This window comes from Polistes fuscatus, unplaced genomic scaffold (assembly GCF_010416935.1).
Source record: "Polistes fuscatus isolate 324 unplaced genomic scaffold, CU_Pfus_HIC Scaffold5, whole genome shotgun sequence".
In the NCBI taxonomy this organism is placed as follows: domain Eukaryota; kingdom Metazoa; phylum Arthropoda; class Insecta; order Hymenoptera; family Vespidae; genus Polistes; species Polistes fuscatus.
Genome location: NW_025113129.1, coordinates 1851552 through 1873275, shown reverse-complemented (window position 1 = coordinate 1873275; position 21724 = coordinate 1851552). Strand labels below are relative to the sequence as shown.

General features: G+C 28.9%; 5 protein-coding genes across 7 annotated transcripts; 2 read left to right on the top strand and 3 right to left on the bottom strand.

Moving 5' to 3' along the window:
- The first annotated feature begins 1163 nt into the window (after positions 1-1163).
- On the top strand, positions 1164-4365 carry LOC122522202 (seminal metalloprotease 1). Its single transcript, XM_043643048.1, has 5 exons — positions 1164-2115; positions 2638-2820; positions 3119-3421; positions 3895-4028; positions 4151-4365. The coding sequence occupies exons 1-5, from the start codon at positions 1956-1958 to the stop codon at positions 4313-4315; spliced, it is 945 nt and encodes a 314-aa protein (XP_043498983.1). The 5' UTR covers positions 1164-1955; the 3' UTR covers positions 4316-4365.
- Positions 4333-8064, bottom strand: LOC122522201 (serine/threonine-protein kinase fused). 2 transcript variants are annotated; one of them, XM_043643046.1, is made up of 9 exons: positions 7651-8064; positions 7440-7553; positions 7218-7363; positions 6973-7152; positions 6752-6896; positions 6469-6662; positions 5208-6394; positions 4929-5113; positions 4333-4859 (listed from the first exon to the last, which is right to left on the bottom strand). In XM_043643046.1, the coding sequence occupies exons 1-9, from the start codon at positions 7759-7761 to the stop codon at positions 4791-4793; spliced, it is 2331 nt and encodes a 776-aa protein (XP_043498981.1). In that variant the 5' UTR covers positions 7762-8064; the 3' UTR covers positions 4333-4790. The 2 variants fall into 2 exon arrangements, with proteins under 2 accessions (XP_043498981.1, XP_043498982.1); XM_043643047.1 differs by lacking the exons at positions 7440-7553; positions 7651-8064 and having other exon boundaries at positions 6973-7123; positions 7218-7309.
- A 1348-nt stretch (positions 8065-9412) lies between these two features.
- On the bottom strand, positions 9413-13187 carry LOC122522200 (proteasome activator complex subunit 3). Of its 2 annotated transcripts, XM_043643043.1 has the most exons (5): positions 13070-13187; positions 11567-11599; positions 11047-11367; positions 10826-10962; positions 9413-10747 (listed from the first exon to the last, which is right to left on the bottom strand). In XM_043643043.1, exons 1-5 carry the CDS (start codon positions 13091-13093, stop codon positions 10525-10527), a joined length of 738 nt encoding a protein of 245 aa, XP_043498978.1. In that variant the 5' UTR covers positions 13094-13187; the 3' UTR covers positions 9413-10524. The 2 variants fall into 2 exon arrangements, with proteins under 2 accessions (XP_043498978.1, XP_043498980.1); XM_043643045.1 differs by lacking the exon at positions 11567-11599.
- Positions 13188-13888: 701 nt separating this feature from the next.
- Positions 13889-16179, bottom strand: LOC122522199 (26S proteasome non-ATPase regulatory subunit 11). The gene is made up of 4 exons (XM_043643042.1): positions 15603-16179; positions 14900-15294; positions 14477-14801; positions 13889-14385 (listed from the first exon to the last, which is right to left on the bottom strand). The coding sequence occupies exons 1-4, from the start codon at positions 15921-15923 to the stop codon at positions 14155-14157; spliced, it is 1272 nt and encodes a 423-aa protein (XP_043498977.1). The 5' UTR covers positions 15924-16179; the 3' UTR covers positions 13889-14154.
- Positions 16180-16655: 476 nt separating this feature from the next.
- On the top strand, positions 16656-17979 carry LOC122522198 (39S ribosomal protein L16, mitochondrial). Its single transcript, XM_043643041.1, has 6 exons — positions 16656-16854; positions 16947-17018; positions 17108-17265; positions 17350-17481; positions 17557-17667; positions 17756-17979. Exons 1-6 carry the CDS (start codon positions 16815-16817, stop codon positions 17969-17971), a joined length of 729 nt encoding a protein of 242 aa, XP_043498976.1. The 5' UTR covers positions 16656-16814; the 3' UTR covers positions 17972-17979.
- The last annotated feature ends 3745 nt before the right edge of the window (positions 17980-21724 follow it).

The following is a 21724-nucleotide window of genomic DNA, read 5'->3' as shown; positions in this document are numbered from 1 at the left end:
TGAGGTATGTTCTCGGAGGGGCCCGTTCTCGGTGGAGAGGCCCAGAGGGAAAGGCACACGAAACGATGAAGAAGATAATATACCGATGTACTGAATTACGCGGCCGGCTACCGAATCATTCTGACCCACATCCGAGTGTTTGCCTCGAGCACTCGGGATGCCGGAGATTCGATCGGGCGCCTCTTTCTTATGACCAGCTTCTTTTCTACCTACACACATACACGCACACACGTACGTGTACACGTCTTTTACATTTATATAGACACACGTATACAGACGAAATTTTTCTGCTTCTTTTTTTTAGTTTTTATATTTTGTATTTTATTTTTATTATTTTATTTTTATTTTTATTTTTATTTCTTCTTCTTCTTCTCTTTTAATTTCTTTTCTTTTTTGGGGGTTTTATTTCCACATCGATAGCACATTTTTGTTTCGGTTAAACTGCGAAAAGAAAGATTTATACGATTGGATCGTATAATATCGTATCATCTACTTTTTCTTCTTAATTTGGATGAACAACAGACAGATCGAAATGATCGTCGATGATTAGGGACGTTCGATCGATTGATTCGTATCTAGCACGTCGAGAGATATCACGCCTCGTATCTTATTTATTCTTATATTTTTATTTATATTATATACTATCGTTTTCTTTTTCTTTTTTTCTTCTTTTCTCTCTGCGTGTAAAATCATTTGACGTTGATATAGCATCAAAATGTTCACATCTTTTTAATATTTTTCATGGTTTAACTATTAATCTGTTCGTTGAATATTTCGTATGGTTTTAATTTATTCGATCAGTATTTTGTAATAAATAATTAATTCATTAATTTATGTAATATTTAATTAATATTACATCTATTAACAAATTTGTGTCAGTAATAATTCTAATGCAACCATAAAACAACGCTAAAGTTATTATAAATATTAATAATTTATTTGAAATACTAAACCAAATAAATATATGATCATATAAATAATATTTTATATAATTTGTAATAAAGTAATATTAATAATAAAATATTAATATGCAACCCTGATGCAATCAATTTTTGATATTACACATATTAACCATCTTTAATTTATTTAACTAACAAATTATTATTACTTCTACGTCTATTTTAGAAAAATATTTGTTGTTTTTTTTTTTAAATATACTTGCTAAATATAAATCTAAGTAAATTTGAAAAACGACTCTTATAAGAACACGATAAATCGTGCAAACGTCAAGAAATACGATAAAACCAAAGAATTGAAATTCAGTTCGCATTTTCCCTTCTTATCTTAAGATTTTCGACCCAAATAAACTATGTCAAAGTTAGTGTGCTAGTTTCGTTCGTGTGTTAGTCAAACTAACTAATGAAAAAAAAAAAAATATAAAAAGAAGAAAAAACAAAAAAAGGGAAACGTACATACCCCTCTTTATACATTTTCACGTTTTGTCAACGATACGAAAGTGTACTTTGTTCTTTTATTCACACACACACACACACACACATACACACATACGCATATAGATAAATTTATTATCTGTTAATTACTTAAAGCAACATCTTATTTGCGCCGTAAAACTTGTGATTGCATCTTGAAGATATAAAACTAGATAGGCAGATATTATTCGATGCAATTACACGTTTGATGAAGAATAAAAAAAAAGGATTAGAAAGGATATATACACTTATATAAAATCAGTGATATCCGATGAAATCGATAACATTTGTCAAGCGTTCGTTACTTTTAAAACCACTCGATAAAACGCATTATTCTAAAGCATTGTTATTCACACCTACTAAGTTTTTGTTTCATTTAAAATAGGCTACACCTGTTTTACATATCGTATTATCCGGAAGTAGTCCTTCCGTGGTACCCAACACTAACAACAACCATTCTCGTTGCTATATAAAAGGACATTTTTTCGATATACTATCGTCAGTTTTTCAAGAATTGGCATAACGATGACTACTACTCTACAAAAAGTTTTACTTTTTTCGATACTCGTTGCAATATGCACCGGACTTCCTTCGAAAAGTCATCGAGGATCTCACGGACATCCGATACCACCGGAACCAAGGAATCAAGGACGATTCGAGGATGGACATAATCATGAAGAAATTGGTAAGAATTGTTTTTTTTTTTTGTTTAATAAAATACGAAAGATTATAATTCATTTTTTTTATCCATTTTCGAATTTAATTTTATATCCTCTTTATTCCTTTAATTTTAATTATAACTGGCCTTTTAAAGATATTCATTTGATCATGAAAAAATTGGTAAGAATTGTTTTTTTTTTTTAATAAAATACGAAAGATTATAATTCATTTTTTTATCCGTTTTCGAATTTAATTTTATATCCTCTTTATTCCTTTAATTTTTTTTTTATATCCCATTTATTCCTTTAATTTTATTATTATCTAATTTATTTAATTTTTTTTATATCCTATTTATTCCTTTAATTTTAATCATAACTGGTCGTTTAAAGATATTATATTTGAATGATATATAAATTGTAAATAATATTTGTAATAATAATAACGATGATCACTGTAATATTAAATGAACATGGAAAATAGAACAACAAAATTAATTGGAATACGTTAAACATAAAATTATTATAAGATTATTATTCTTTGTTCGCAGCAAGAAGAATCAACTCGTGGAAACCGGAAGATCCAGAAAATGTATGGGAATTGAGTGGTCTTTATCAAGGAGACATAATGTTACCATTAAATAATAAAGGAAGCAATAGAAATGGTCTTTTGGATACAACAACTCGTTGGCCTAATGCAACTGTACCTTACTACATCGAGGAAGAGGATTTCGGTAAGTAAAAAGTGTCAACGATTAAATTACAACGAAAAACAAAATTAAATCGATGTAAAATCACACGATGAAAATTAAATAAAAAAAGTATTTAAATATGATCAACGATAAATCGATTAACTTCAAAAGATTAAAAAAAAAAAAGTACAAAATGATCAGAGAATTGTGTTGGAGGGTTTAATTAATTTTAAATCTAATAAGAAATTTCATCGGCAAAAATCTAGAAAAAAAAAAAATTCTATGAGTTGAGTTAATTGTTTTGTCCTATTTTAACAATACTCGTTCGTATTTTTTTCAGATCGTTCAGATATCGAAGTGATAAAAGATGCAATAAAAGAATATCACAGCAGAAGCTGCTTACGTTTCCGACCATACAAAGAATCCGATATTGATTACGTCCGAATACAGGGTAAGAGTTCCGGATGTTGGTCCATGGTGGGTCGTCATGGTAAAGGACAGGTATTAAACTTGCAAGTTGACGGATGTGTACGGCACGGTGTTGTCGTTCACGAGTTGATGCACGCTTTGGGATTTTATCACCAACAGAGTGCAGCGAACCGTGACGAATGGGTCGTAATACACTGGGACAACATAAAACCAGGTATGTATTGTATTTCAGACAATGGTATTTGCTTTTATGGAATATTATTATTATATATATATGCATATACTCTTTTCATTTTCAATTTCTCGTAATTTAGAATTAAAAAGGGAACTCGCGTTTTTTTGTAATTAATTCTATTTTAAATATAAAAATAATAATAATGAATATATTTTTATTTTTTATTTTAGATTTTTATTATTAAATATATATATATATATATATATTTAAAATTGCAAAACCAAGTCCTATTCGTAATTATGAAATTAAATATATATATTATTATTATTATTATATTTCTATTTATTTGAAATAAATATATGATATAAATAATTAATAAATTTTAATAAAAAATTGTAATAAAAGATTAGGACGTAACTCGGATGCAATTTTGTCTAATATTATAAAAATACTGACATAATATTTTAAATACTGACCATTATAAATAGCAATTTGTTTTTTCTTTTTTACAGGAAAAGAACATAATTTTGAAAAATATGATCGAGATACCGTAACAGATTTTGGTTCCTCTTACGATTATTCCAGCGTGATGCATTACAGTGCACACGCGTTCTCAGCGAACGGCGAGGCAACTATTACACCAAAGGTATTGAGGAAAAAAAAGAAAAAAAAAAGAGAAAAAAAAATACCCTTAAGAAAAACATTTCATAAATGACAGGATCGGTAGATCGATTGATCAATTACGATGATTTATAAACTTCTTTACAGGTCGAGGATGCAAAAATCGGCCAACGTAACGGACTCAGTAAAATCGACGTGGAAAAATTACAAGCAATGTACAAAGACGAATGCGATAATCGTGAACCAGAAGTAAGTACTGCTAGCGAATCCGAAGAAGATCTTTCATTTAATTGGTCCTTATTGGATTTGTAGAAAATAATCTTCAACGATTTTTGTAAGTAAAATATGAGCTGCTGTTTAATTTTCTTTTTTTCTTGGTTCGTTTTTTTTTTATTTTTTTTTTATTTTTGACAAGTTAATTAGAAATACCTATATAAAAATACAATAACAATATTTAAATTTGTGTAACTTACAGGAATCCGACCTAGTACGCACAAATAAATCTATTAATCTCGAAATAACATGAATTTCTGTAAGGATTAGAAGAGGAGAATTTGAATATTCTAAGTTAATCTAATTACGACGTAGTTTTATATAAAAATATAATTTCAATAGTTTTTTTTTCCCAGTGATATTATAAAACTTTTATACAACTTATATCAAATTGGTGATCATTCATTCGTAACACACGTTTGGACCCTTTTTTATAACGATTAATTTCCATGGATTGATTGGTATATATAAATATATACCAAAAATTAAAATATATCGATAAATATCGGTATATTCAACCAGCAGGACTTAGTTGATTATAATACGTTAATTGTTTGAGTTCTCCGATCGCCTCTTCGGCAGACTAAAATGATAGATTTTGAAAATATGTTTTATATTATTTTAAAAATAATAATTATATCAATTCACTTACGTGTCTAACGTTTTCTTCTTCGTCGAGTAATAAATTTTCTATAAGATTTTTCAATGATTTACCCCAAACTTGTTGTAATGCTCTGCAACAAAATCTTCCTAAGAGTCTAACAAGAGTACACGTTCTAGCTCTCAATACGCCTTGACGATGCGCAAGAAGTTTGCTAAATTGTTCGACCATACCCCCTTGAACAAAGAAAAGTAAAAATAACATTTAGACCGATGTAACACGAATGATAAAGTTTCATAAAACAAAAAGAAAGCTAATACGATCATTTACCATGAGTTTTCGAGTACAGAACAACCTTTTCTACTAATTCAGCGTTCTCTGGTTGAGAACGTAAAATGTTGTTCAATATGGCTACTAAATCTGCTACAACGCGTGCCTTTCTTTTTTCCAAAGTTAATAATTGTTGTAATAATGGCATTCCGTTAACAATGTATATGGCGTCGCAAAATTGTGTAAGAAATTGTTCTTGAACGTAAACCAATCTACACAATAAAAGCATCGTACATTCTAAAGCCTGTAATTCATCAGCTGATAACGTAGATGCTGATCTGGTACCCCCAGAATCTGTTGTATTGGATTCACTATCAGATCGTTCTGACATAAGCAATTTTATAGCATAAACCAGATTTGGTACCACTCGAACATCCAAATAAACACGTTCTATACTTTCAAGATTTTCTCGTGATACTGATATAACAAAAGGTAAGGATAATAAACAAGCAACATATTCCACAACTCGATAACCAGCTCCTTGATTTCTTAAAGGAGAAACAAAAACTGAAACACAATTTTGTTGCAATAACGAACCAACTTCACCTTCCATTACTTCTTCCATAGATCTTTGTAAAAATGCAACCCATTCTTCATTTTCAATCGGCCTTTCTACAGCTCTTGGATTCCAATCAGGTAACCTTACGTGTTTATCAATCAAATTCTCTTTTCCAAATTCTAATTCGTAATCTTTACTCAAAGAAGTCTGCTTGCAGTCACCGTTACCCGAAATTTGATCTATTTCAGATGATTTTTCCGTTTGTTGACCAACACTAATTCCATCACCTTGAGCATTTTTATTTAACCCTTCAGGTTCACACGTTTTCTTCTGATCTTCATCGTTTGATTTTTTACATACAGACTTAGAATTAATATTTACAATTGGAAACACTTGTTGGTTGTTGTTTGTGTTAGGACAATCGCTTTGACACAATGCGTGATCTGCAGCAAGTAAATCACTTCTCAATGATGCTCGCAAACTAAGATTTCCCAAAAGTACATCGATGCTAGCACTCGAATCCGTGCCACTAGGTTCACTATGACGAAGAATCTGACAAGGATTTGTACCATACTGACAATGCGGGTGAAACATCGGATAACGTGGTTGCGAAATGCACGTCCTCATTCTTTGCTCTCGAAGTTTTCTTTCTTGGTGCTGTACTTTCTCTACAGTTTTCTCAAGAACTCTAAAAGTATTAACTCGTGAATTTGTAATCAAGTTATAGTTCCTATTAAACATACTATTAACGTAGATGCTTACTTCGGTTGATTAGTCGACCTCATTGATAAGTTTTGTAACTGCTGTTGCTTTGCTCTAGCTTGACTAGCTGACAATGGTGTCGTAAATGGTGTAGGCACTGTTCCACCAACTATGATGATTCTATCTTTGACGAATGGATGTTCTAAAAGCGCAGGCCACGTCAAACGTTGAGATGGATCCTTTTGCAATAACCCCTGCCAAAAAAAAACAAGTTAACATAACTGTTATCCATATGAAAGTATATCAAAAATGTAACAGTACAAAAATTATTATAAATAATTACTTGCAAAAAATTTTTACAATTCGGTGAAATAAAATCTGGCCACTTGACTGCTTCAAAGCGTATCAATCTAACCAAATGTAAAATAGAGGTTGTTTGAAATGGTGGCCAACCGACGACTAATTCATAAACTATACAACCTAATGACCTATAATATAAATCATAATTAAATAACTGAAAGATGGTACAGGATTAAAAAATAAGAACGATCTGGAGTTACGTACCATAAATCTACATTGTGATCATAGGGACGTTCTTGTATGAGTTCTGGAGCCATATACAAAGGAGTGCCTTTAATAGAAGTAAGGACATGTGTGCCAGTGCTCATACTACGTGCAAAACCAAAATCGCATAATTTGGCCACTCCGTTAGCTTCTAAAAGTACATTTTGAGGTTTAAGGTCCCTGTATCGATGAAAAAGAGAAATAAAATTGTGTCGGTATAATAACTAAATACCAAAAATACAAACCTATGTAAAACTCTATTGGAATGTAAATAATATAACGCAGAAACCAAATCGCAAGCTATGACTTGAGCTCTTTCTTCCGATAGGTGACCGGCTTTACCCAAAATTTGATATAATTCTTTGTCAGCATACTCTGTTACTACGACAATCTGATAAATATAATTTAATAAGATTTAGTATTGAATTAAAATGAAAAAAGTAATTTGGACAATATTTCAAACTTACTTCATTTTCAGTTTCAAAAGAATCTAACATTTGCACTATATTAGGATGATGTAAATGACGTTGAATCTCACATTCTTGACGTAGACTTTTAAGTTCTTTTGACGATCTACCACGCTATAAAAAATCCAAATATTTCCATGTAGTAATTGAAGAAAAAAATATTTAGGTTATTTATAAACTGGCTATGATCAATAGAAAGAAATCAACTTACTTTTCTAATAACCTTAAAAGCCACTATTTCACCATCCGAACGTTTTTTTGCTTTGTACACTTGTCCAAACGAACCTTCACCTACTTGTCCTAAAACTTCATATTTTTCCATTATTAGATAAATAATTGATCACACAATCTTGTATTATATTAAACCATTTTGAAAATATTAAAACAGTCTATATGTCACTCTTTGACACAGTGCGCATGCGACTCAAATAGGAGCACCAATCAACGAGTAGGAAATTATACATAACCAACATTTACACCAATGTGGACCAGCGTCATCTAAAAAAGGCGCCATCTAAATCAATTTCAAATAATACAAAATATTATCAAATTATACAAAATCATATGAAAAATAATATCAATAGAATGTATTTTATTACGTTCACACAACAATTAGTGTTATGATTAATTATTATTATTATTATTGTTATTATTATTATTATTATTATTCTACAAACATTTATTTCTCTTCTTTTGATAAAATATTATTTCCTCATTCGCTAAAACGGCATTTAACATTTTTAAATACCTCGAATATTTTACTTTCTATCAAATTATAATTATTTAATATTAAATTACATGATAAATAATTACACACTAATTACTTTGATTTGTTGCAATACTAATTAAATTATCAAAATTATCATTCAAACAAGCATGTAGATATAGTAATAAAAAAGTGTTATCAAAAAATATTTAATACCTGCCTATAAAATGTTAAAAATAAACACGTATATATAAATATATATATACAAGGTATAATTATCCTTTTGTAGTTTCAAAATGATACAAAAATAATATACATAGAATAAACTATAGACAATAGAGTGTAATAATTACACAATTAGATAATAATACCGACTGTAATACCGACTGAATCAAAGATCATTTAAAGGGTAACATTAAAATTAATTCTTTTAATCAATATTTTACTAATGAACGTTATTTACTATATAATGTTTATTAATTGATATGATAAATATTAATATTTTCAAAAACATTCAAGTTAAGATTTTTAAATATTTCTTTTTAAACATAGTCTTTCGTTATATCCGAACATTTGATATTTTCTAATATGCTTATCTAGTAGATATTTAAAATAAAATCAATTTATAAAGGAACAATTATAAAATGATGTAATAGAAAATGTTAAATGATAAGAAACACAACTTGAATGAATTTATATTAAACATTGAGTATGAAGTTTTATTTTATTAATACTATCTCGATAATTATCCAGAATTGTATAATTACTGTAATACTTTTAAACATTTAGGATTGATACAAATAACGTAATTATGTTTTTCTTCCAATTTCTACATTTTTATGCTTAGAATAAGTTTATTTCCAAACATTAATAAATAAAAAAAACAACAAAAATTATCGTGAACGATAAAAAATGAATCATGAAAAAAAATGTAAAAAATACTGTTTTAATTCTTGGTACATTAAATCAACTACCTTTACCAAATAGATAGAACGATTTTACATAATGATGTATACATGATATTTTTTCTTTTTTTAAGGAGCGTACAAATAATTTTTTATCATTCCAAAATATTTCAATTATGTTTATAAGACAATATATTATTTACAATCTCGGTAAAATGTTAATTTTATTTTTATTATTTTAATTTTTCTTTCCTTTTTTCGTCTCACCGCGAGAACAAGCAAACGATTGCTAAGTGAAATCAAAGAAATATTATACGTTGTAGTTAATTAGAACTTTAGATAACGGCTAAAGAGAAACTTGATTATTTACTGAAGAAATTTTATTTAAATAATTCTGGTAGTGCTGCTTTGAATACATTCACAAATCTCATGGGAGAGATCATCGATATATAAAATTTTCATATATCGGTTGTTAAAACATTGAATAAATCTTTTCATCAATCTTGTCATATTATCCATCATTACACCTCGGATGATATGAAATAGTTAAAAATCAAAAGTTACATCCATGATAATGAATGTATGTAAATACTGAATTAATAATAGCATATATTCATAATATTAGTAACCTTAAAGTTGCACATATTTATCCCATATCCTACTTTTTACAACTATAAACGATACACGAATCACCAATGACTTTTTATTATTTTTAATGTTCTATTTAGATTTATATTTAAATCCTATTAATGTAAATTATAACATTTACATTAACTCATGCTAAGTATAATACGATATTTAAAATATTCGGAGAAGAAATTGCAGTCAAAACTTATTTTTCGCATAATTATAGTCATAAATATAAAGTGCTAAGATTTCAATGGAAATCGGCATATCAGAACACTTTTAAATATATGCGATACTTTTTCTCAAAATATTTTAACTTCTCTATCTAATTATATAAATTCATAACACCATTTAAATCCATTAATAATAAACTTCTGTATAAAGAATAAGAAAAACAAGTCTATTAAAAATTCTGAATGTATAGCATCAGTGATACGTGTATCGGAGCACTCTTCTAACAATGATCGGAATATAGAACCATATTGTATTAACATCAAGAAAGTATAGAACGATATTAGGTTTTGATGCTCTTTCTTATTACTGTTTACAATAATCTCAGCTACATAAACTTATCTGCATATATAAACAAGCTAGAACATATTTTGTTTTCAATGTAATGTGTGTGAGGCAACTATGTGGTTTATTCATAGTACTGTTATTGGTCAAAAAGAATGATGGACTAATGTCAAGACGTTATAGTCAATATCTAAGATGATGATAGCACGGATGGTAATGATTGAACATTATATTCTCTCCTATCATGAAATTTTAGGCACGCTCCTTTAATGCGATTACTTTTCCCACTTTGATGATCCTGTACACATATACAGGGAATATTCGTTATTGTTTAGTAGAGAGATTGCGCATTGGAAGAGCGTGGCTTTTTGATTTTTTCCAAATTTTTGATGACAAGATCGTGTAATGAACAATAGCGATTGCGAACTTCACACATTACAAGCCACAAACTCACATATTCCTTTTCATCTAATTCTTCGATAGCTCTTCTATAATCAATGATGTGTGGATACTTTGCAACTTTACTAACAATTTTTCCTCGAGAAATAAAGTACCTAATGGAACGAAAAAATTGTACATACACATTTAGTTTTTATATAATTACAAAGATATAATAAAGAGATAAGACAAACCTAGATATTTGATCGAAGAATGCAGCTGCCTCGCTTTCTACTGACTGTATTTCTGCAAGCGTATCTTCTTGAATTGATACACCAAAATTATTACCATCTTCAATTTTTGGAATCAAAAACGAAATCCACATCTTCAACTAAAATTTAATTTGACATCATGTTTAATTACAATTAATATTAAATAATGATCCAATGATATTAATTAACAACAATCATTGTACCAGATTAGAATCCTCCAAAAGTTGTCTGATATAAGGTTTAACTACGTGAATTAATTCACATAAAGGTTTATTACATGGTACTGGTCCATTAGGTAATATCATAACTTTGGTTCCGCTAGTCTCATCCACACTATTATCCACTTTAATTTTTTTCGTAATAGGTCCATCTTCGGAATGATTAAGAACTATAGGGTGTGGAATGGGCACATTTAAGTCTTGGTGTACATCTGTCAATTTACGGTTACGGAAATCAGGTGTTTCCAACAATTCGTTTAATTTAACAATCTTCTCTGGGAATCCTGTTATTAATAGCTGTTCAGCCTAAATGATACATAAAAATTGTATGCATTGATATTACAGATGTTAACCTATTTTGTACATATATATTACTTGATTCGTTTAACATTATACAATGACCAACAACATTATACAAAATGACTGACTGAGTAACAAAATTTTAATATTTCTATATATGTACAAACGAATCAAGTTACTTACACAATGGGTAAAAGAGGTTTACCTTAGTCTTAAGAGAATCCTTGTATTCTTGAACCTGCAAGATAAACTTAAGAAGTAAATGTATATCTGCGATAAAAATATAAATTCAAAATAATATATTCAAATGAAATTTGTCACAATTATATTCATTGTCCTTAAATTTACTCTTTCGCATAGGAAATAGTTTATAATATTATACAAATGTGTTTTAAAAAATTTTGTATCCATTATAATGATAATTATTATTATTAATATTATTAATATTAATGCAAACCTTTTTTGACTCATTGGTAATAAGATCATTTTTTTCTAAAAACGAATCTTTTGACAATATCGATTCATTTTTAGAAATGGAATGCAGCAGTGATGGTAACATTTAATATTAATTTAAATGACCTATGGGTATTGTTAAATGAATACATAAATTTACAAAGTTAATTATTAGAAAATAAATTCACATGTTGATTGAATACTCGGAAGAAAGGTTAGAAAATTTCTTTCATTTGTTTATCAATTGTCAATAAAAATAACAAATTTTTCACATGCGTGTGTCCTAGTTTGTTATACTTGTTCCTCATTTAACTTACTGAACGTGCTGGTAAAATTTTGCAGAACAAAACTAAGATATGTAAAAGTCATTTCATTTTTTCTTGAAAGATGACAAGCTAATGTGTACAATAAAAATTAATAAATAACAGAAATCTTATATACTTCGTATGTATTTGATATCTAAATAAAATATACGATCATTCAAGAAAAAATGTAATCATATTTATTATTATATTTAATTTTTTCTATTATCTTGCATGACTTTTAAAATGAATACTAATATTTATAATTCAATTTTTACTTTCCACATATGGCTTACATATAATAACTAATAATCTTTATCTTGTAAACTTATGAAAGATACTTTCTAACAAAGATTAATTTTAGCTTTAAATATCAAAATAAAGTTAATTATCAATGCAAATTTTTAATATATAATTAACATTGTATTTATAGGTTAATATGTGTTAATTCTAAATAATACAAATATTGTTTGTAATTACGGAAAAAATTCGAGTTATGGAAGGTTAATAAATAATTGATTATTCAAAATTATGAATAATAAATTTCTAATTTGTTTTTCAATCATTTATATATAAGAACATTGGATATATAATAATGCATAAATGCGCGCGAGCGCGCGCGCTTTCTTCGCACGAACACACGCACACGTGTGCAAATACATGCAAATATGAATTCTACAATACAACGAAAGCATATATGATACAATCAAGATAAGAATAAATATTAAATTGAATGAACTGAAATTGAACTAATTAGATATATCGAGTAATTTTAATTGATTAAACATTAAAATATATGAACAAATTCTAATGGCTAACCATAAAGCCGGTGAATTAGCAGACTTAACCTATACGTGTTAACACTACTGACTAATAAAACTCTAACGATTATTAACCATTGATAAATTATTCTAATGGTAATAATACGTGTTAGAAATAATAAATTAATTTACCTTTTTTGTTGTTGCATTCGCCATTATACGTTTCTTTAAAACAAAAACCTTTATTAAGTACAACCACACTACCTCTTTATTGAAACGTGCAACTTCAAACAGGAAATGAACGTACCTATACGTATACTCCGATATCAAATGAGAATCTATAACGTTACTTGCCGTTAAATCATTTAAATCGCTTTAATCTTACATTTATTATTTCATTTGTTATTTTATTTACAATTTGATAAACAGTCAAATATATTAACAAAATGTTTATTTATTATACAATTAAATTTCATTATACACTCAAAAAATATGTTACATACTATAGTCAATTTTTAACTTTTTTTTTTGTTTCTTATGACTTCTAAGAAATTAAAATATAAAAGGATATTATTATAATTATTATTTTTTAAATGACGCATGTTCTATATTTATTAAACAAAGGAAGTTTGATTCTTTTCATTCCAAGGTTTTTTTTTCCTCATACTCTACCAACTATTAATTTCTTGGGATTGAAAATTTTGTTGAGGCTCAAAACTTATCAACCCACTCTCACTTATATGGAAAATTTTATATAATTTTTAAAATATAAATTACAAAATATTAAATATATAAATGTATTAAAAAAATATGATTGAATGATAATTATTACAAAAAGGGATTAGATGAAATAAATAAGTGATTATTTACGATTTACATTTCACACGTCGAATATTTTATTATCTATTTAAGTAACAACATGATAAATCAATTAAAAATTGTATGCAGTCATGACAAAGTATGTATGTATATACCAATATGAGCAAGAGCGATAATAAATCAGGAGCCATGTAAGTTAATCATTTCAGATTTATTACTTACAAAATATTTTTAACTATTATTAATTACAATATTATATCCGCAATAATGAAATGTGGCAAATGAATAATTTTGTTTATTTGTATTTTTTTATTATTGCAATACCTTCGGAGCTGCGTTTTTAATAATGTTAGATGTTAAAGGAAACAATTGAATTTGTATTTTATGACCAGAAACTAAGTATAATGATAAGAATAATTATAAGACTTTGCTTATATAAATATATATGTTAAACAGGGCTAGGTAAGTTTCTTAGCTTTCTGGTAAAGCGTGTCGACTACTTTTCCCATGCTGTGTATTGTTTCTAACGCAATTCCGTAGGTTTTGTCACGTGGCGTGTCTTCAAATACGATCAAGACACCTTCCCCTTGATCCAGTACTCCTTTCAATTTTTTATCCAATATCATTTGCGATAACTTCTTTTCTACTTGCGCGAGTTGTAAAGATATGCACGAAGAAATATGACTTACCTATAAAAGGAAATTATTTACTATATTAGATTAATTCATAGTTTCGATAATAATAAGATTATTATTTTTATTTATACAAAACGTTATATACCTGAACGCGAGAATAAGGTTCAACCAAACGACACAAATTTTGTTCTAACATAGCGTCGTAAAGAGAGCCTAGATGAGCACGTACAATTACATCATCCTCTAATTCTTGTCGATATTGTTTTACTGCAGTTTGAAAGTCAGCTAAGGAACGCCGGTGACTGGCTTCAGCAACAGCACGCATAGCATCCAAGTCACGTCCAGCATATTTGACTGCTAATTTTCCGGACATGATAGATTGAACATCTTCGGGTGTGCGCAACATGATCTTGGATAATAACATATATTTCAATGCCGTTAATGCTTTAGGACTTTCAACGCTATCATACCTACAATGAAAGATATAATGATAATACAAAGATTCTATAGATTAGTAAAATTAATTATCTGTTGCTTATAGTCAAATTACAATCGCTAAATAATTTACCCTTCAAATGCTTCGTAAAAGTATGAATAGGCAGTTTTAAAGTCACGTTCATCAGCAGCATGTAAAATTCCAGATTGTAGATCCAAAGCAGCTTGCATTTTTGGAGGACAATAAATTGCATTGGCAGTGGTTCTAGCACTAGTGAGAGCTGCCCTTGCTTTAGCTAAATTACTTAATGCATGATATGTTTTGCTCTCTAACAACTGAACCTCAACAAGCAATTGTTTGTCATCTAATTTTTTAAGTTCCTTTAGAAGAGCAGAACTCAATTGCAAAGCTTCGCTGAACATGCCAGTATCGAAATAAAGAGCTATTAATCGTGCTTCTAATGATTGCCTTAAAAATGTCCTACGTTCTTCTTTTGCCCACTCTATACATTCTTTGCATAATTGTACCTAAATAAAAAAAGAAACGATCTTATCAGTCAGTATTTAATAAACATACATTATATTTAACAATATTTTCTTCTCAACGATGTCAACATAGAACAATCATATTCAATCAATATTGCATGATGGACAGCGTAGTCAAATGCGGTAACAAAAGTCAAATGTTAACATCGTTAAAGAAAATATGCATTAGATCCAAATAATTAATTAGAACATAGCATATATTAAAAATACTTTAACCGATATGGGAACTACATACAAGAACGTTTTCTAAAGATATTTACATAGTTATTAACATAGCAATTGATTATTACCTCAATGCCAATCCCAGCTTCCAAGTCGAGGAAGAAGTCAACTAATGATCTTACAAGCTTAGCTGCTTTGGCTTTACTTATTAGACTAAGAAAGGGTCTAGTTGCTTTGATTAGTTCAGCTAATTCTTTAGCTTTGCCCTCTTTCTTGTAAAGTTCACCAAGGTGTAATATACCCTGTTCCTTGACCCTAATGCTTTCCTCGTCATCTTCGGCCAAACCGATGTTAGGGTCGGATACGATCTCATTTAACAGAGATATACCTTCGCTACGATTTGTCATCGATACAGCTTGTGCACGCTCAAACAACATTGCACCGGCCATCTCCAAGCTTTTATCTAATTCCAATGATACACTTCAATCACTTAATTTTAATTATTTGTTTATTTATTATCTTTCCTCGCAGGAAATCCAATTAAAAATTACTAGACTCGATGTTTATACAAAACAAAGTCGAGACATAACACTGTGTGCTGTCGCACACGATCTTTTAGAACACGGTTCGTTCACTTTCTGTTTTGTCACTCTTTTCATTGCTCGCTTGAGCTCCGGAACCACAAAACTCGTGTCATGCTGCTACGCTAGTCAATTTAACTACTCTACTTTAATTACTAGTTTTAGTTACTTTCACTAGATTGTTTTAACAATGTTTTTCTTTATTTATTTTCAAACGGATCTTTGAAATTGTTACGACGAATAAAATTCTTTTTTTTCCCTTTTAATTTAACGTTAAAAAATAATTTTTAATATTAAGTTTATAAATTGACGTGTTTTTAATATTCCCTTTAAATTCTTATCACTATTATGATTTCTTTATAAAAAAACCAATGAACGTTATCATAAATCTGGTGCTTTTTTTACTTCGACTTTATCAGTCACAATATTAATTATTTAATTGGATAATAAATATTTAAGAACAAATTATTTTGACACTGGTTAATTTACCGATTATTTTTTATTATTATAATATATTTTTAATGTACACATAGTCTGATAATAGATATTATAAAATAGTAACAATAAAAGTTACTACACATAGGTATACATACACATAGGTATTGTTCGTTCTGAATGGTCAATCAAAGATTCTGCAAGAAGAGATTATTATGTCTCTCATTGGATCAATTTGTTTGGTCCATTCAAATGTTAATTAAAATAAATATTATTAATTAATATCAATATAGTTTAAAATCAGTCACCAACAAATTAATAATCATGCAAACTTTAAGAAATACATTACGGTCGTTCCTTTCAAGTAAGTAAAACAAAATAAATATAAAATGTTGAGGTTATGACAACTTTTAAAAATAAATAATTAATAATATATTTTTCTCTTCGTTTTATTAGCAGGTAATTCTATTGGAATACTCGTACAAAGAGCGGGAATAAAAATATTTCCTAAACCTGAAAAAATTAAAGGTAAGTTTATTACAACATAAAAGATAAAAGAAATATTTTGTTTTTGCTTTAGTTACTAATGTATTATAAATCTATGTATTTCTTTAAAGATGTTGAATTTCCTGAAAGAACTAAACTTCGAATTATGGAAAAGGTTCCGCAATATCCACCTTCTTTACGTCCTTTTAAAATGCAAAAGAGGTTAAGACTTATGCGTGGTCCGGAACTTATACATAATACTTTATTACACAAACAATATGGAATTATAGTAAGTTTGTGACAAAATTTGTTCAAAATTAGGTAAATAGAACTGTTGATTATAATTTAAGTATTAATGTTATACAATTTACAGGCCTTAGGAGGTGGAAGATTGAAGCACGGTCATTTTGAAATGATACGTATGACTCTTATACGTAATTTTGAATTCAAAGACATGTTTGCTATTTGGCGCGTTGATCCACCATGGCAGCCTATTACTAAAAAGGTTGTATAAACAAAATAATATTTCTATTATTTATTAGCTATGCAAGATATAATTAATAACAATTATCTTATACAGACTCAAGGTTCTCGCATGGGAGGCGGTAAGGGATCAATAGATCATTATGTCACTCCGGTTAAAGCTGAGAGAGTGATCATAGAAGTTGGTGGAAATATTAAATATTTTCAAGTACGTCATTATTTTATCAAAATATCTTATATTTATGGAAAGAAGAGTAGAATTTAAAATGAATAATCAACATCGATACATTTATTAGGTAAAGAAAGTATTGGAAGATATAGCAGCCAAATGTCCATTCAAAGCTATGGCGGTCAGTCAAGAAATCTTAGACAAAAGAGCAGAAAAAGAAAGAATAGAAGAGGTAACTAATTTAAATCCTTGGACGTGGAAATATATTATTCAGAATAATATTGGTGGTTGTCATAATTGGATATCACCAGTTGACAAAGTATGGTACAATAAATATTTGTAAATAAATAATATATATAATTGTACTTATAGTTCTCTAAATTAAATATTAATTATTTAATTAGTCAAGTTATCAATACGTATCATAAATATTTATACGAATTAATTAATATATAAAATATCTTACCTTAAAAACAAACATATTTTTACGAATAATTCAATGAAAGAGGAAGATAAGGGATTTCTATAAAAATACGTGATTAATGATGAATTAAACGAATAAATCATTCAAATGCAATTATGTTACAATTACAATATTTTATATATCTTTGATGATGGTTTGGTGGTAACAACAGGTAAATACTACATATTGTACATTGAGTAGGCGATAGTCGTACCTTATTGTTTAATTAGCGTATCGGCGACGCCGGCGCCGACGTCAACAACGCCGACGACGACGATGAAGCTGACGACGGTAATATGTCTTGTGGTGATAACAACAATAACAACAACAGCAACAACAATCTTTATAACAATAATGGTAACGGCAACAATGATAATGACGATATGATGACAATGATGATGGTGATGACGATGTTAATAAGCGATGGTTTTTTAAATGACAATGAGAAAGGGATTAATTGCGACTGATGGTCACGATGATTAGAGTAATAATTATTATTACAATAACAATATAATACCCAAATAATTCAAACAATAGATTTAATATCAGGATATTAATATTGAAATTAAATAAGATTTCAAAAGAAAAAATAAAAAACAAATGTAAGATCCTATTAGCCGTTACCACCATTGTAATAATAGTATAATTGTCGCTCTCGTTGTCACAGTCGTAATCGCAAGCGATAACGCGCTTTTTTAAATACTTTATTTTCGTATTTATTACATTTAACGTAGAGATAGGGGTGACGTCGTGTCAAAGGAATGTGTGTGTTTTATGTATACTTAGACAGCATTACAATGATCATAAACTCTAATCAGCAAGAACTTAGTTACACCGAGAGGTATGACACGCGCGATAATTTTCTTTTTTTTTTTTCATTTTTTTTTTTAACGATTTCGGTGCGCTTATAAATACATACATACATACATACATCCGTAGAACGTATTGGCCATTTGATAATAAATGGTCACGGATATTTATGAAACTCAGGTAAGAAACGAAGCGTAGAGTAGTAGAGGAGGAAGAGGAGGAGGAGGGATTAGGAAAAGGAGAAGGAGGATTAGGATTTTAGGATGATCGAAGAACGCGTGAAAATACGTGCTTAATATGTTCCCGAACGTAACGACGAGTTAGATAAGAAAGGAACTTTTAGTTTCTATTATAATTGATGGCGTCATGTAATCATTTCGTCCCTGCATTTTTCTCCTGCAATTTTCTATCTCACAAATAAGATAGAAACGTGTAGAGCCGTATACAAGTGCGTGGTACGCGCGTTATGCAAGGAGTCGCCTCGTGACGCTTTTTTTCGTACTTCTTTTTTTTTTTAACAATCTAAATCAACATTCTTCAACCTTTTAATTACAACACCCAATTATTGGACATTTTCAATAGTTCATGATTGCGTCAAAAGTGAATCAAGTATCGTAGCAACCAATCGTACGTTTTAAATAATATACAGTCACTTCAGTGTTTATCCAGTATTTTTTGTAGAAATTTAATATTATAAATATTTCTGAATCGTAATAATATTAAAAATCAATTAATCGGGCTGTTTAACAATAAAAGGGTTGAGAAATGCTGTATCTAGATCATTCGTAATGATCGTATATTATATATTTTAAATATTTTACTTACTTAATTATTTTATTTCATTTATTTACGAGCGTCAACAAATAATATTATTCCGTTGCAAAAGGCGAGCCGATTTGAATAAAATATTATAAAATAAGGAAAAAAAAAAAGAAGGGCGCGCGCGCGTCTTACTTCGCAGTCGATATGATTGGATTCGTTTTCATTATAGTTCATTGACAACGAGTCTCTCGTCGATTTTTATATAATTACAATAAAGCAGCAACCCTTGATGTGTGCAATTCGGAACTTTCGCTTATCTCGATGACGATGACGATGAAGATGACGAATGATGTGATATAATAATCTCTCTCCTCCTCGCGATTTTCGCACAATAAAACGCATCATTCGGCGAAAGGCAACGTAGATCGCGCGTTACGACGATTAATTGTTTATATATTTATATAAATATATATATATATATATATTTATATATATATTTATGTATATTTTTTTTTGTTATTCATTTAATTATATATATATATATATATTTATATATATTTATACATACGCTATAAAGACTAGATTCTCTCGGCGGGTTAATGTACGTTGTCTCGATATTTTCTCTCTTTACGTGAATTTCTTTTTGCCCGATCTATTTTAGATTTCTTTTCTATTTTTCTCTCATCGCATCATTAGATAATAGAGACGTCTACGTTTCTAATGATCGTTTTTATGATCGCGCACTTATCGTTAAATAGAAATGTTTCTTTCTATTTTTGTGCTCGATCGGATATTTTCTTTCTTTCTTTCATTCTTTATTACTTCTTCTTCTTCTTCTTTTTCTTCTTCATCGGACGTCGTTGCCATTATCGTCGATTTTATCACTATTATTTCAGGCGACGTGCTAACACACAACTTACAGATACATACATACTTAGACACTTAGGTCCTTAGATGCTTAGATTTTTTTTTTTCTTTTTTTTAAAGATAGTTTTGTTGTTTCTTTTTCTCTTTTTTTTTTCTCTTCTAAATTCTTTTCAACTCCACATACCCCTCATCCCTTATCCCGATCAAGATCGCATTACTACTTTTCCCTTGTTTTATTTAATTCTTTATCTCTCAGATCGATCCCCCCTGTTTCTACTTTTCTTCTTTTCTCTTTTATTTTATTTTCGAACGATCGGGAAAAAAGGGACGGAGAGAAAGAAGAAGCATCCCGCACGATCTCGAATTTTCTTTTAAAAGGGAACGACGAATTTTGTTTCAAGAGGAAGAACTTGCCCGAAAGGGTTGGTTTAATTTCTTTGTGTATGTGTGAGCGTATATGTGTGTGTGTGTATGTGGAGGGAGGGGGGCGCATTACTGTGCGTGTTCTTCGCTCGAAATTATTTTCCTTTTTTTTTCTTTTCTTTTCTTTTTAAAAGGGTAAACCTGAAGAAAAATGGCGCTTGCGTTGATAGGCGTGCGTGCGCGCGCGCGCGCACGCGCGCATGCACGCATAGAGAGTCCGATATGGAAAGGACGAATACGTAATAATCGAAAGGGCTCGTGCTTATGACCCTTACGATTTTACGTATAGTATATTATTTATATAATATATTTATCATATGTATATGTATGTATGCTCTTCGCTCTCTACGGCCATATATAAATGTAAAGTTAAATCTGTAAATCCGTAATTAATAATCATTTTGCGCTATCGCGATATAATATAATATATAATATATATATGTACACAGTCTTACAAAGCAAAATTTACAAATATTACGACGCGCCATCGGCTCGAATAAATATACGTGTTTGTTTATTATTAATATTATTATTATTATTATTATTATTATTATTATTATTAATGTTATTATTATTAATATTTTATTATTAATATTATTATTATTATTTTTAATATTATTTTTAATATTAATATTATTATTATTATTATTATTATTATTATTATTATTATTATTATTATTATTGTTATTATTATTATTATTATTATTTATTCATTTTCGACGCGGAACGCAACCAGAGATTTTCCGATAGTTTCGATCGCGACGGTCGTCT

What these genes read in the sequence shown, in the direction of transcription:
- LOC122522200 (XM_043643043.1), bottom strand. Translation starts at nt 13,093, where the DNA reads ATGGCGAATGCAACAACAAAAAAG. An exon ending in AGGATTCTCTTAAGACTAAG is followed by an intron (nt 11,368 to 11,566) that starts GTAAACCTCTTT and finishes TGTATCATTTAG; the next exon opens with GCTGAACAGCTATTAATAAC. An exon ending in TTTTGGAGGATTCTAATCTG is followed by an intron (nt 10,963 to 11,046) that starts GTACAATGATTG and finishes ATTAAATTTTAG; the next exon opens with TTGAAGATGTGGATTTCGTT.
- LOC122522199 (XM_043643042.1), bottom strand. Translation starts at nt 15,923, where the DNA reads ATGGCCGGTGCAATGTTGTTTGAGCGTGCACAAGCTGTATCGATGACA. An exon ending in AAGCTGGGATTGGCATTGAG is followed by an intron (nt 15,295 to 15,602) that starts GTAATAATCAAT and finishes TTTTTTATTTAG; the next exon opens with GTACAATTATGCAAAGAATG. An exon ending in TTTTACGAAGCATTTGAAGG is followed by an intron (nt 14,802 to 14,899) that starts GTAAATTATTTA and finishes CTTTCATTGTAG; the next exon opens with GTATGATAGCGTTGAAAGTC.
- LOC122522201 (XM_043643046.1), bottom strand. Translation starts at nt 7,761, where the DNA reads ATGGAAAAATATGAAGTTTTAGGACAAGTAGGTGAAGGTTCGTTTGGA. An exon ending in CTTTTGAAACTGAAAATGAA is followed by an intron (nt 7,364 to 7,439) that starts GTAAGTTTGAAA and finishes TATATTTATCAG; the next exon opens with ATTGTCGTAGTAACAGAGTA. An exon ending in AAGAAGAAAACGTTAGACAC is followed by an intron (nt 4,860 to 4,928) that starts GTAAGTGAATTG and finishes CTATCATTTTAG; the next exon opens with TCTGCCGAAGAGGCGATCGG.
- LOC122522202 (XM_043643048.1), top strand. Translation starts at nt 1,956, where the DNA reads ATGACTACTACTCTACAAAAAGTTTTACTTTTTTCGATACTCGTTGCA. An exon ending in ACATAATCATGAAGAAATTG is followed by an intron (nt 2,116 to 2,637) that starts GTAAGAATTGTT and finishes CTTTGTTCGCAG; the next exon opens with CAAGAAGAATCAACTCGTGG. An exon ending in CATCGAGGAAGAGGATTTCG is followed by an intron (nt 2,821 to 3,118) that starts GTAAGTAAAAAG and finishes TATTTTTTTCAG; the next exon opens with ATCGTTCAGATATCGAAGTG.
- LOC122522198 (XM_043643041.1), top strand. Translation starts at nt 16,815, where the DNA reads ATGCAAACTTTAAGAAATACATTACGGTCGTTCCTTTCAA. An exon ending in ACAAACAATATGGAATTATA is followed by an intron (nt 17,266 to 17,349) that starts GTAAGTTTGTGA and finishes TACAATTTACAG; the next exon opens with GCCTTAGGAGGTGGAAGATT. An exon ending in GAAATATTAAATATTTTCAA is followed by an intron (nt 17,668 to 17,755) that starts GTACGTCATTAT and finishes TACATTTATTAG; the next exon opens with GTAAAGAAAGTATTGGAAGA.